Below are 11,070 nucleotides of genomic sequence, written 5' to 3' on the forward strand. Positions count from 1 at the left end.
GGGGGGTCCTGGTCTGGGGGGCTGTCCTGGTCTGGGGGGCTGTCCTGGTCTGGGGGCTGTTCTGTCTGAAGGGGTGTCCTGGTCTGGGGGCTGTTCTGTCTGAAGGGGTGTCCTGGTCTGGGGGGCTGTCCTGGTCTGGGGGGCTGTCCTGGTCTGAGGGACTGGTCTGTCTGAGGGGGGTCCTGGTCTGCGGGGCTGACCTGGTCTAGGGGCTGTCCTCATCTAGGGGCTGTTCTGATCTGGGGGGCTGTTCTGGTCTGGGGTTTTTTGAGTGTGGGGGAGGTTGCCCCATCCTCTTTGCCTTCCTGAAGGCTCAGGCCTGTGGGTCTCAGGTGGCTACATCAGGGTGTGGAGTCCCTGTGTTCCTGGCCCCTGTCACCTGTTTGTCCCTAGGAGGTGACCTGTGGCCTGGGTGCCAGTTGGGGACACAGGCTGGGCCCTGTCTGGACTGGACCGGCCACCTGTCCTCTCTGAGCCTCTGTCATCTATCCTCCTTAAAATAGGCTTATATCCCCCCGACATACAGAATTCCATGAGGACCCCACAGCGTGTCCCACTTTCCATGTGCCCAGGAGCCCGAGGTCAGGACCAGGGCAGCACCCACGCCTGCCACTCCTTGTGGGTGCAACGTGTCCTGGGGGAACACGACAGGACACAGTCACATGGGGCTCAGGTGCCAGGACCTTGGCGGGAGTTTCTGGCTTTGACCACTCCTTTGGGCAGTGGTGTGAAGTGGGGCTATATGTGGCACAGGATAGGCTGGGGTAAGTTTGAGGGCTGAGACCCCTTGCTGGGCATCCGGGCAGAGGAGGAGGTGGACACCTGGGCCACAGGGCTAGAGAAACCCAGGCCCCTCAGATGGCATTCCTGGGTCCACCTCCCTCCCAGGGGCCATCTGGCGCCAGCTAAGAAGGTGCGGAGTCCGATTAGAGAAGCCTTGGGCTGGATTTCCAGAGAAACCGATGTCATTAAGAAGCCTCACTTCTTCCTAGGATGACTGGCCTCGCCCTGGGTTTACCCGCCACCCCTTGGCAACAGTCCCCAGGCAGCCCCCTCAGGGCTCCAGAGAGAAACCCCACCCTAGGAGAGCCTGGGGTGGGGACTGCAGAGAGGAGGCAGAGCCCTGGGCCCCAGTGCAGGCTGGAGTTGCTCCTGGGGAGGCTGGCACAGGACAGGCAGGACCAAAGGGTGGGGACACAGGGTGACCCCATCACATGGTGGGGGCAGCTCCGCCAGTCCCATCCAAGGGGTCTGAGGGGCTACTTGGATCCTGCTGAGGCTGTGTCCCCGATGAGGCCCCTGCTGCCCCCCCACCCCTCCCACAGGGCCCTCTGATGCCCGTGGCACCCCCGGCAGGTGTGGCTCCCAGGGAGTGGTCCTTGGCCACTGGAGGCTGTCTGAGCCCCAGGGATGCCTCTAAGGCCAGTGGCTCTCCAGGGGTGCGTCTCCAGGGAGACGGGGAGCGAAGCCCCTGCCTCTGGAGGGCGGGGTGGGGACACCGAGTGCAGCCTGGGTGCCCACGGCCATCCCCTCGCAGGAACCAGTACCACCTGCGCCATGGGGCTGTCCCGGAAGGAGCAGGTCTTCTTGGCCATACTGGGGGCCTCGGGGGTCTCGGGCCTCACTGCACTCATTCTCCTCCTGGTGGAGGCCACCAGCGTGCTCCTGCCCACAGACATCAAGGTGCGTCCCCGCCGGCAGGGGAGGCCGGGCTCGGTCCACAGGTATTGCCTCCCACTTATCCCACTGTCTCCCCAGTTTGGCATCGTGTTTGATGCGGGCTCCTCCCACACGTCCCTGTTCCTGTATCAGTGGCCGGCGGACAAGGAGAATGGCACTGGTGTGGTCAGCCAGGCCCTGGCCTGCCAGGTGGAAGGTTAGTGGGCAGTTCTGCAGCCCGGTGCTGGGATCTGCCTGTTGTTGCCTGGCTGGGATTTCCCAGATGCACAGAGAGGGTTTGGAGAGGTTCAATGACAGCCGAGGTCCCGGTGAGCAGTCAGATTCTCATGGCCTGGCCTGGGTCTGCCCAGCGTCTGCTGCCTCCGGTCCTGACCCTCTCTGGCCCCTGGTGCTCCCCACCCTGGCACCATGTGGTGCTGGCGGTCGAGGCTGGTAGCCACAGGGGTCCTGCACTCCAGGATCTTGAGAGGGGAAAACAGGAGGCCCCAAATTTGTTTCCTGTGGGCTCTGGTAACAAATTACCACAAGTTGGGGACTTAAAACAATAGCACCTTATTTCTTAGCATTCTAGAAGGTCTGAAAACAAGGTCTGGACAGGGCCGCACCTCTCCAGAGGCTCTGGTTAGGGTCCTTCCTGCTTCCTCTAGCCTGAGCGCTCCACGCAGCCCTTGGCTGGTGGCCACACCAGGTGTCAGGAGGTGGTCACGTCTTTGGGAGCTGCCTTTCAGCCCAGCCAGCCTGTGGGGTCTGGAGCTCTGTCCCTGGCTGCTGTTCCAGGGCCTGGAATCTCCTCCTACACTTCTAACCCTGCACAGGCTGGTGAGAGCCTGCAGGGCTGCCTGGAGGAGGCCCTGGTGCTGATCCCAGAGGCCCAGCATCGGAAAACACCCATGTTCCTGGGGGCCACGGCTGGCATGAGGTTGCTCAGGTGAGGTGGGCATGGCCTTGGCACCCACAGGGCATGGCTGCAGAAGCCATGGTCTCAACCAGCGTGGCAGGCAGGGTGGGGCTGGGCCCAGGCTTTCAGCCAGCTCCAGCCTCTGGTCCTCTGTGCCCAGGCAGAAGAACAGCTCTCAGGCCCGGGACATCTTTGCAGCAGTCACCCAGGTCCTGGGCCGGTCTCCCGTGGACTTTTGGGGTGCCGAGCTCCTGGCTGGGCAGGACGAAGGTGCCTTTGGTTGGATCACTGTCAACTACGGCTTGGGGACGCTGGTCAAGGTGCCACAAGCAGCCCGAGGGTGGGGGCTGGTCTGTGAGGGGCCGGTGTCTGGGGCTGGCTGACCAGGGCGGCGTCCGGGGGGCTGCTCCGAGCTGAGTGGCCCCTTCTGTGCTCAGTACTCCTTCACTGGAGAATGGATCCAGCCTCCGGAGGAGACGCTGGTGGGCGCCCTGGACATGGGGGGTGCCTCCACCCAGATCACCTTCGTGCCTGGGGGCCCTATCTTGGACAAGAGCACCCAGGCCGATTTTCGCCTCTACGGCTCCAACTACAGCGTCTACACTCACAGCTACCTCTGCTTTGGGCGGGACCAGATGCTGAGCAGGCTCCTTGTGGGTCTGGTGCAGGTCAGCTGGCCCTGGGGAGGGTGCAGGGGCTGTGGGAACAGGGCTATGAACATGGGGCTGGCATGGGTCATCCAGCCCCAGGGAGGGTGCACAGTGCTATGGGCACTGGGCTGGCATGGGACATCCAGCCCCAGGAAGGGTGCACAGGGTATGGGCGCGGGGCCGGCATGGGTCATCTGGGCCCAGGAAGGGTGCACAGGGTATGGGCGCGGGGCTGGCGTGGGTCATCAGGCCATGGGGAGGGTGCACAGGGCTATGGGCGCGGAGCTGGCGTGGGTCATCCGGCCCCAGGAAGGGTGCACAGGGTGCACAGGGCTGCGGGTGTGGGGCTGGTGCTCAGGCCTTCCTGCCCTCTGCAGAGCCGCCCGGCTGCCCTACTCCGTCACCCATGCTACCTCAGCGGCTACCAGACCACACTGGCCCTGGCCCCACTGTATGAGTCACCCTGTGTCCACACCGCACCCCCCCTGAGCCTCCCCCAGAACCTCACAGTCGAAGGGACAGGCAACCCTGGGGCCTGCGTCTCAGCCATCCGGGAACTTTTCAACTTCTCCAGCTGCCAGGGCCAGGAGGACTGTGCCTTCGACGGCATCTACCAGCCCCCGCTGCAGGGCAAGTTCTACGTGAGCTCCCACGCCGCCCCCACCAGGGGTCCTGGCTTCATTGTGGGGCCCCAGGTGCCCATCTGACTGCAGCAGGCCCAGGAGGGGCCCAGGCTGGCTCGTGGGGGCTCTGGGAGCCCGGGTGGGGTGGGAATCTGACCCAGCGTAGCCACAGTGAAGCACAGCCGCCTCCTTCTCGCCCAGGCCTTCTCCAACTTCTACCACACCTTCCACTTCCTGAACCTCACCTCCGGGCAGTCCCTGAGCACGGTCAACACCACCATCTGGGAGTTTTGCCAGAGGCCCTGGAAACTGGTGGGTGAGCCCTGGGTTCCCTGGCTGCAGCGAGGGTCCCTGAGGGGGCAGGGCTGCCCCAGGCAGGATGCTGGAGCCTCATTCCGGGCAGCGTGGCCGGCAGGGCCGGGGGAGGCACGGGCAGAGGACAGCTCTAGGCCGTGCCGCTCCAGGTAGGAGGCTGTGGCCACAGCTGCAGCTGGGCCCAGTCTCTAGCCCGCCAAGAGCAGCCCACACCATTTAACTGGTCAGTGGGGGCCAGGGAGGGGCTCTCTACCACTGCCCAGCACCCTCTGGTTGTCTGGGTGTCAGGTTGGCCAGGGCAGATGGGGCGCCCCCCATGGACTGAGGATCGGGGCCCTCACCTGGTGCCTTGGACCTCCTGGGCCCAGGTGGAGACCAGCTACCCTGGGGCAGGACCGCTGGCTGCCAGGGGGACTACTGTGGCCTCAGGGCCCTGTACATCTCACCCTCCTGCAGAGGGACTAACAGGGTTCAGCGAGGAGACCGGCCCAAGTCTCGAGTTCGAAAGCAGGGTCAAGTGGACTACCTCCCCTGGGCGCGGGCGGGGATCTGGCATGGGCGGGTCGTGGCCTGGGTAGCTGCCCTGCAGCCCTGAGCAGCCGGTGTGTCCTGCAGGCGGCGGTGTGGACATTGCTGGACACTGGGCTACATGCTGAACCTGACCGGGATGATCCCCGCCGACGCACCGGCTCAGTTGTGGGCAGTGAGCTACGGCGTCTGGGTGGCCAAAGTGGTGTTCATGGTGCTGACCCTGGTGGCGGTGGTGGGGGCTGCCTTGGTCCAGCTCTTCTGGTTGCAGGACTAGTGGGAGGCGGAGGTGGGCCCCCACAGAGCCCACAGGCAGCTGCGTCCCAGATGCTAGAGCCTTCCTGAGCCCTGAGCCCTGTGGGGCCTTGCTCTGTGGCTCTGCCCAAGGTCAGGTGACAGCCACCTCCAGGGCACCCTCGGGGTGGTGCTGTCCACAGAGCTGCATGGCCTCCCCTCCCGGCGTCCCTGGCACCCGCCCCCTCCCACACTGGGCTTCCAGGGCCTTGGTGCCTTCTGCACACAGGCCGCCAGGAATCATGGTGTCTGCAAGCTGTGTGACTGCAGGGCCACATACTGCCTGCAAAGGGGGCAAGACCACAGAGGCACAGGGGTCCTGCTCCTGACAGGGCCTCAGGAAGGATGGAGAGGGGCAGAGGGGAGGGAGCTGCCTCAGCTGGATCCCCGCTCTGCCTGATGCTGCAGGAGTCCAGACCTGGGGGCTTCTCCTGGGCCAGCCCAGCCTCCCACTTGGAGAGTTATACTGCAGTGAGGGTTGTTTTTATTAAAAGCATCATATACACAGCATTGCTAGGGCTGATCTCCCTGCTGGGATCGGGGCAGGCAGCCGGGGGCTCCTGACATCCAAGGGCCGGCGGGGACCACGAAGCACTTGGGGAAGATGCCGATGCGGCCGTCACAGTGGCCCTCCAGCCACGCCTCGTCCACTGCAAGGGGGACGTTGGGCTCTGCAGGGCGCTACCCAGACGTGGCACCCAGATGCCTCTGGGTGCCACGTCTGCTCACGGCATAGGCCAAGCCGTAAGCCCCCCACACCCCGGGCACCCCAGTGCTGCCTGGGAAGGGCCATGCCCACCCTACCTTCACACAGGACGTCCACCGTGTCCCCCCGTCGGAAGCCCAGGTCCTCTGGCCCCTGGGCTGAGTAGCCGTACCGCGCTACCACCTGGTAGAGGACCGGCCGGCCCCCAGCTCCCTGTGGCAGGAGAGTGGGCTGCAGGTCGGGCCAGGCACTGGGAGAAGGGGCCTCCACTGCCCCTCAGGGTGCCCCTGCCCTGCCCTCGGCTCACCCTGCACTGCAGCTGCAGCCCCCTGGGGCCGGCAGCCGCGTCCAGCCAGGCCCTCTGCAGCGACTCCTCCTCAGGGATGGGGACCCACTGCCCGTCCTCACCTGGGGCTTGGTAACTGCAAAGAGGTTTCTCAGAGGGGGCCTTCAGGGTGGGGCCTGCAGGGAGGACGGTGACCTCTGCCACCCCCTCTCCCAGCAGCTGCCTCAGTCGGGGCGGTGCCCAGCGCAGAGTCCACCCCCACCCCTGCCCAGCTCCGCCGCAGCCAGCAGGGGCTTTCTGGCCCACCTGAGTTGCCCAAGCTGGGCCTGGTGAGGGAGGGCCTGGCCCAGCAGTGCCCGCAGGCTAGACAAGTCGGCTCCTCTTCGTGCCCTCAGGGCCACGGTGAAGGCGCACTGCACAGTGACAGTCACCAGGGGCTCAGAGCCCCCCGCACCTGTTCCCTGGGGCCAGGCAGGAGGGTGAGGGATGGCCACTGAGGCCCAGGGTCTGGTCAGGGCCGTCTTCAGCCTGAGGGGTGTGGGCAGAGACTGGGCAGGTGAGGGGGGCTTGCAAGCCTTGATTCTGAGGGATGGGGTTTGGCCTCGGCCTCCCTCAGGTGACTGACAGGTGAAGGGTCTGGAGCCTCTTACCCCAGCACCCGCGGGGTCCTCACAGGGGCCGGGGCCAGGCCCCCCTGTTGCTGGCGGCCCTGCAGGACAGAGTAAGGACTGACACAGCCACTCCCACAGTGGGCCCTGTGCGACAGCAGCTTCCTCCCTCACCCGGGGACCCCACTGCTGAGGACCCGCATACCTGGGGAGAGAGGAGCCTGTTTGCCAACTTGCTCCACCTGGGGCCTCTGCAAGAGAAGCACAGGGTGGGTGGGCCGGGGTGGTCAGGTGCTGGAGGCCGGTACTGTCCTAGCAGAGCCCACGGCAAGGGTGTGGCCTGTGTGCCCGGCCAGCGCCCAGTAGGCGGCCTGCCCACAGTCAGCTGCCTTAGGATGGGGCTGGGTCCCTGCAGGTCTAGAGGCTGCCTGTCACCAGGAGGGAGCACCGCGTACCCCCAGGCCCACCGAGGTGGCAGCTCAAGGTGGGTGGGCTCCCCAGTGACCCCAGGAAGCTGAGGACCCAGTCCCTGGCCCCCAGCCTCTGTGTGGGCTGCACATTAACTGTGTGCCCTGAGTTGGGCACCAAGGAGGGGACGAGTTCACCGCCTGTAAGTCACAAAGTCACAGCCTGGTGCTGGCTGGACCCTGAGGGTCAGGTGTTGTTGTTGTTGTTGTTTGAGATGGAATCTCGCTGTCGCCCAGGCTGGAGTGCAGTGGCACGATCTCAGCTCACTGCAAGCTTCGCCTCCTGGATTCACACCATTCTCCTGCCTCAGCCTCCTGAGTAGTTGGGACTACAGGCGGCCGCCACCACGCCTGGCTAATTTTTTGTATTTTTAGTAGAGATGGGGTTTCACCGTGTTAGCCAGGCTGGGCTCGATCTCCTTACCTTGTGATCTGCCCGCCTCGGCCTCCCAAAGTGCTGGGAATACAGCGTGAGCCACCGCGCCCAGCCTTTTCTTTTCTTTCCTTTTCTTTTTTTTTGAGATAGGGTCTTGCTGTATCACCCAGGCCAGAGTGGAGTGGCACTGTCATGGCTCACTGCAGCCTCCACCTCCCAGGCTCAAGCGATCCTCCCACCTCAGCCTCCCACAGTGTTGGGATTACGGACATGAGCCGGTGTGCCCTGGCCTCAATTGTAACTTACTAGATTTATCATGATGGTTGAAATTGCCTTAGGTTAGGAAGAATGAGGGCTTAAAGGCCCATCATGGGAAATGGGTGAATAGTTCCAGACCCAGAGGGAATTGAGTGAAGCAGAGCTTGGAGGGCGCCCTTGCCTCTAGGATGCCACAGTTAAGCTGGAAGTGAGCATCCGTAAAGAGAGAGTGCCGGGCTGCTTCCTGACCACATCCTCAGACGCGCCCAGCGTGAAATGCAGGTGCCTTTTCTGGGCCTCCTGAATCCTGCAGCAGAGCCCCCGCCCACGGCTGCCACCCTTCTGCCACAGCTGGGTTCCTGCCTTCCTCCGCCTCTCCCTAGGTGCCAGGGGCGTCTGGGAGGACTGGGGAGATGGAGTCGCTGCTGGGCCTCCATGTGGGGGTGGGAGCCTTGGGGCCCCTCCAGAGCTGTCCTGCCCCCTGCCTGTCCCCAGCTGGATCACTCCTGGTCACTCCCACCCCAGTGGGAGGGGAGGGGCCATGGCCAGCCTGAGGTGGTCCTGGGGGCTGAGGGCCTGCAGGGCTACCTGGATGTCTCCACTCTCTCCTCTTTCCAGGAGAGAGACACCACCTCTCTCCTGCCCTGATGGCCGGCGCCCTCTCGCCTCGGGCACAGCCAGGCACTCTTCCATCTGGCTGGGCTGGGCCAGGACCACGGGTGAGCCTGGCCCCGTCTACCCCGCAGTGAGCTGCTCCCTCCACCCTCGTGTTGGTTCCACTGTGGTCCCCAGTCCGCAGAGGCAGCAGAAGCACCGACCCCCAGCAGGGGAAGAGGCCCAGGCCTATGAACCTGCTCCTGGTAGGCGGTCGACGTGCAGCGGTCAGCACCGACCTCTGTCTCTGCATCGAGGGGGCTCTGGTGGGTGCCAGCTCTTGGGGAGTCCATGATTGGGGACCTGGGAAGAGGAGGGAGGCTCTCAGGCCCGGCCCATCTGAGTGCCCTCCTGTGCCCGGCCCAAATGGTCCCATGGTGAGGGCCTCTGCCCGCAGGAAAGGGATGTGCTCGCAGGGCCCAGCTGGCCCCTCCTACCTGGCATCGAGGTTCACTCCCAGTCCCTGTGGATACAAAGCAACAACCTCGCTCTGGTAAAGGGTCGGGGGCTGCCCTCCCTCCTCCCGAACTTTGAAGAGTGGTTTCCCCAGGTCTCACACAGGGATGGGATGGTCACCTCACACCTCCCATCAGAGGAACTTTGCGGCCCCAGGAGGGCTCCAAGCTTGTGCAGTGTTTTTTTTCCCACAAAGCTGGGTGAGGCCAGGCGGGGCCTGAGGGGCCGCACACCCACCTGTGGCTGCTGAGGGCGGACACCGCACCGCTGGTCATCGGGGATGGCAGAGGCCACCACCTGGTGGGGACAGTGGGGGCTCTGGGTCAGGGATCAGTGGCCTGGTGGGGTCTGCTCCCTGCAGCCCACCCCATCGCACCTGGCAGCTGTAAGTCCCGGGGGGCTGGGCGACAGCTGCCCACGCCCAGCCCTGGTCTGCCACCATGGAGGGAAATGTCTGATGGAAGGAAACATCTGCTGCAATATTAACTTACTTTTAGCACAACCTTTTTTTTTTTGAGATGAAGTCTCGCTCTGTCGCCCGGGCTGGAGTGCAGTGGCCGGATCTCAGCTCACTGCAAGCTCCGCCTCCCGGGTTCACGCCATTCTCCTGCCTCAGCCTCCCAAGTAGCTGGGACTACAGGCGCCGCCGCCACGCCCAGCTAATTTTTTGTATTTTTAGTAGAGACGGGGTTTCACCGTGTTAGCCAGGATGGTCTCGATCTTCTGTCCTTGTGATCCGCCCGCCTTGGCCTCCCAAAGTGCTGGGATTACAGGCCTGAGCCACTGCGCCCACGTTTAGCACAACTTTAAAAACATTTTTGTTTCTTATAAACAGCCCTCTACTGTGATATGCGGACTCTAAGTTGATGCATTAACACAGCTCAGAGCCCGGTTTCGCCCACCCCTAGGCCTCCCGCGCTGGGCAGCTGCACTGGGCCACACAGGGGTCAGCCTCCCGGGAGCAGTGCAGGCAACTGAGGGGGCGTGGTCAGTCAGGGGGCGTGGTCACTCAGGGGCGTGGCCAGCCAAGGGTGACCCAGTCTTCGTCCACCAGGAGTTTCTCCACGTTTCACCCCCTGCCTTTGGGGGTGAGCAGCTCCCCATTCCTGTGAGTCTAGGGGTGTTGCCTGGCCCTGTGGGCATGACGCGGCCCAGATCATCGGACTGCAGCCCCCACCCCCGCGAGACCTTGCTATCTGTGGCAGGGACACAGGGACCCCCTCCGGGACCTCATTATCTGTGGCAGGGACACAGGGACCCCCCTGGGACCTCGCTATCTGTGGCAGGGACACAGGGAGACACAAAGGCACGAAGGGACGCAGACAGATGCAGGGACCCTGGGAGGCTGCAAGGCTGTGGCTGTGGCCATGGCCCAGGCTGGGTGGGGGGGTGGCACCCGCAGTTTCCTTGTTGGGAGAGCTGGAGCCCCCTCCTATGCAGCTGGCTCTAGTGGGCTCTGCCTCCAAGTTGACAGCCCCATTTGGGGCACTGTCCCTTGCCCTGGGTGCCAGTTTGAGGATGGCTGTGGGCCCACTGTCTACCCTCCACTCTCTACCCTCCTGGCCTTTACGGTGGCCTGGACTGCACACCCCTCCTTCCCTGGGAACACAGTTCGAGGGCTCAGCACTGGCTGCAATGCCCCAGGACGCTGCCTCCATCTTTACCTTGGCCTTGCCCAGGAAATCCACAGGCTCCAGGTGCTCCAGATGCCGTCGGTGGGGCCGGAAGACCTCGCCCCTGGGAACCTGCCGTGGCAGCAGCGAGCCCTGTCTCTGGAGGGGGTGGGCATCCAGCAGATGCAGATGGAGTGACCAACCAGGCCTGCAGCTGCAGAGCCCCTGCGCCTTGGAGCAGCAGAGGCTGCTTGAGCCCCCCGCCCCCTTCCCGCAGGCCACAGGAAGCCCCACCTGGCACCTGAAAGTGGGCACTAGGGCCATCTCCCTCCAGAAGCTTCTTCGTCTAATGAAATTGGTCTTGAGGGGCGGTGGTAGGCACCAGCCCAAAACCATGACTGGGCTGGCACTCCTCACCTGCACTTGGTCCAGGGCTGAATCCAGGCTATTCAGGGACCCCTCCGGCCAGTTGGACATGGCCTCCCTTAGGCTGCCGGCCGCCTCTGTCCAGAGCCCCAGCTGGCACTGTGCTGATGCCACATTGTATAGCACCTGGGAGTGGGGCCAAGGTGATGGCAGGGGCCTGAATCCCCACCCAGACTCTCCCCCGTTTCCCCACCCAGCTCCTCCCTCAATCCTCCCACCCAGCCCCTCCCCA

At 64.1% G+C, this 11,070-nt stretch overlaps 2 protein-coding genes across 10 annotated transcripts in view; one reads left to right on the forward strand and one right to left on the reverse strand.

Annotated features, from left to right (window-relative positions):
• The first annotated feature begins 231 nt into the window (after positions 1-231).
• On the forward strand, positions 232-4,971 carry ENTPD8 (ectonucleoside triphosphate diphosphohydrolase 8). The gene is made up of 10 exons (XM_017892990.1): positions 232-581; positions 1,538-1,683; positions 1,759-1,876; positions 2,458-2,608; positions 2,739-2,898; positions 3,016-3,246; positions 3,606-3,869; positions 4,053-4,163; positions 4,535-4,683; positions 4,782-4,971. The coding sequence occupies exons 1-10, from the start codon at positions 533-535 to the stop codon at positions 4,969-4,971; spliced, it is 1,569 nt and encodes a 522-aa protein (XP_017748479.1). The 5' UTR covers positions 232-532.
• A 484-nt stretch (positions 4,972-5,455) lies between these two features.
• NOXA1 (NADPH oxidase activator 1) overlaps positions 5,456-11,070 on the reverse strand; it is an 18,123-nt gene continuing 12,508 nt past the window's right edge. For 4 of the 9 annotated variants that reach the window (XM_017893117.1, XM_017893111.1, XM_017893118.1 and 1 more), the window contains 10 exons: positions 10,830-10,964; positions 10,464-10,571; positions 9,037-9,096; positions 8,781-8,806; positions 8,508-8,646; positions 6,794-6,839; positions 6,287-6,689; positions 6,002-6,116; positions 5,793-5,907; positions 5,456-5,638 (listed from right to left, as the gene is read on the reverse strand). In XM_017893117.1, the coding sequence (XP_017748606.1) occupies positions 5,502-5,638; positions 5,793-5,907; positions 6,002-6,116; positions 6,287-6,689; positions 6,794-6,839; positions 8,508-8,646; positions 8,781-8,806; positions 9,037-9,096; positions 10,464-10,571; positions 10,830-10,964 (1,284 nt within the window). In that variant the 3' untranslated portion in view covers positions 5,456-5,501. The remainder of the gene's footprint in view (positions 5,639-5,792; positions 5,908-6,001; positions 6,117-6,286; positions 6,690-6,793; positions 6,840-8,507; positions 8,647-8,780; positions 8,807-9,036; positions 9,097-10,463; positions 10,572-10,829; positions 10,965-11,070) is intronic. The other 5 variants (XM_017893120.1, XM_017893115.1, XM_017893114.1 and 2 more) reach the window with 5 other exon arrangements.

The sequence above is a fragment of the Rhinopithecus bieti genome, unplaced genomic scaffold (assembly GCF_001698545.2).
Source record: "Rhinopithecus bieti isolate Rb0 unplaced genomic scaffold, ASM169854v2 scaffold_23276, whole genome shotgun sequence".
Classification (NCBI taxonomy): domain Eukaryota; kingdom Metazoa; phylum Chordata; class Mammalia; order Primates; family Cercopithecidae; genus Rhinopithecus; species Rhinopithecus bieti.

What these genes read in the sequence shown, in the direction of transcription:
- ENTPD8 (XM_017892990.1), top strand. Translation starts at nt 533, where the DNA reads ATGAGGACCCCACAGCGTGTCCCACTTTCCATGTGCCCAGGAGCCCGA. An exon ending in CCTGGCCTGCCAGGTGGAAG is followed by an intron (nt 1,877 to 2,457) that starts GTTAGTGGGCAG and finishes CTGCTGTTCCAG; the next exon opens with GGCCTGGAATCTCCTCCTAC. An exon ending in GCTTGGGGACGCTGGTCAAG is followed by an intron (nt 2,899 to 3,015) that starts GTGCCACAAGCA and finishes TTCTGTGCTCAG; the next exon opens with TACTCCTTCACTGGAGAATG.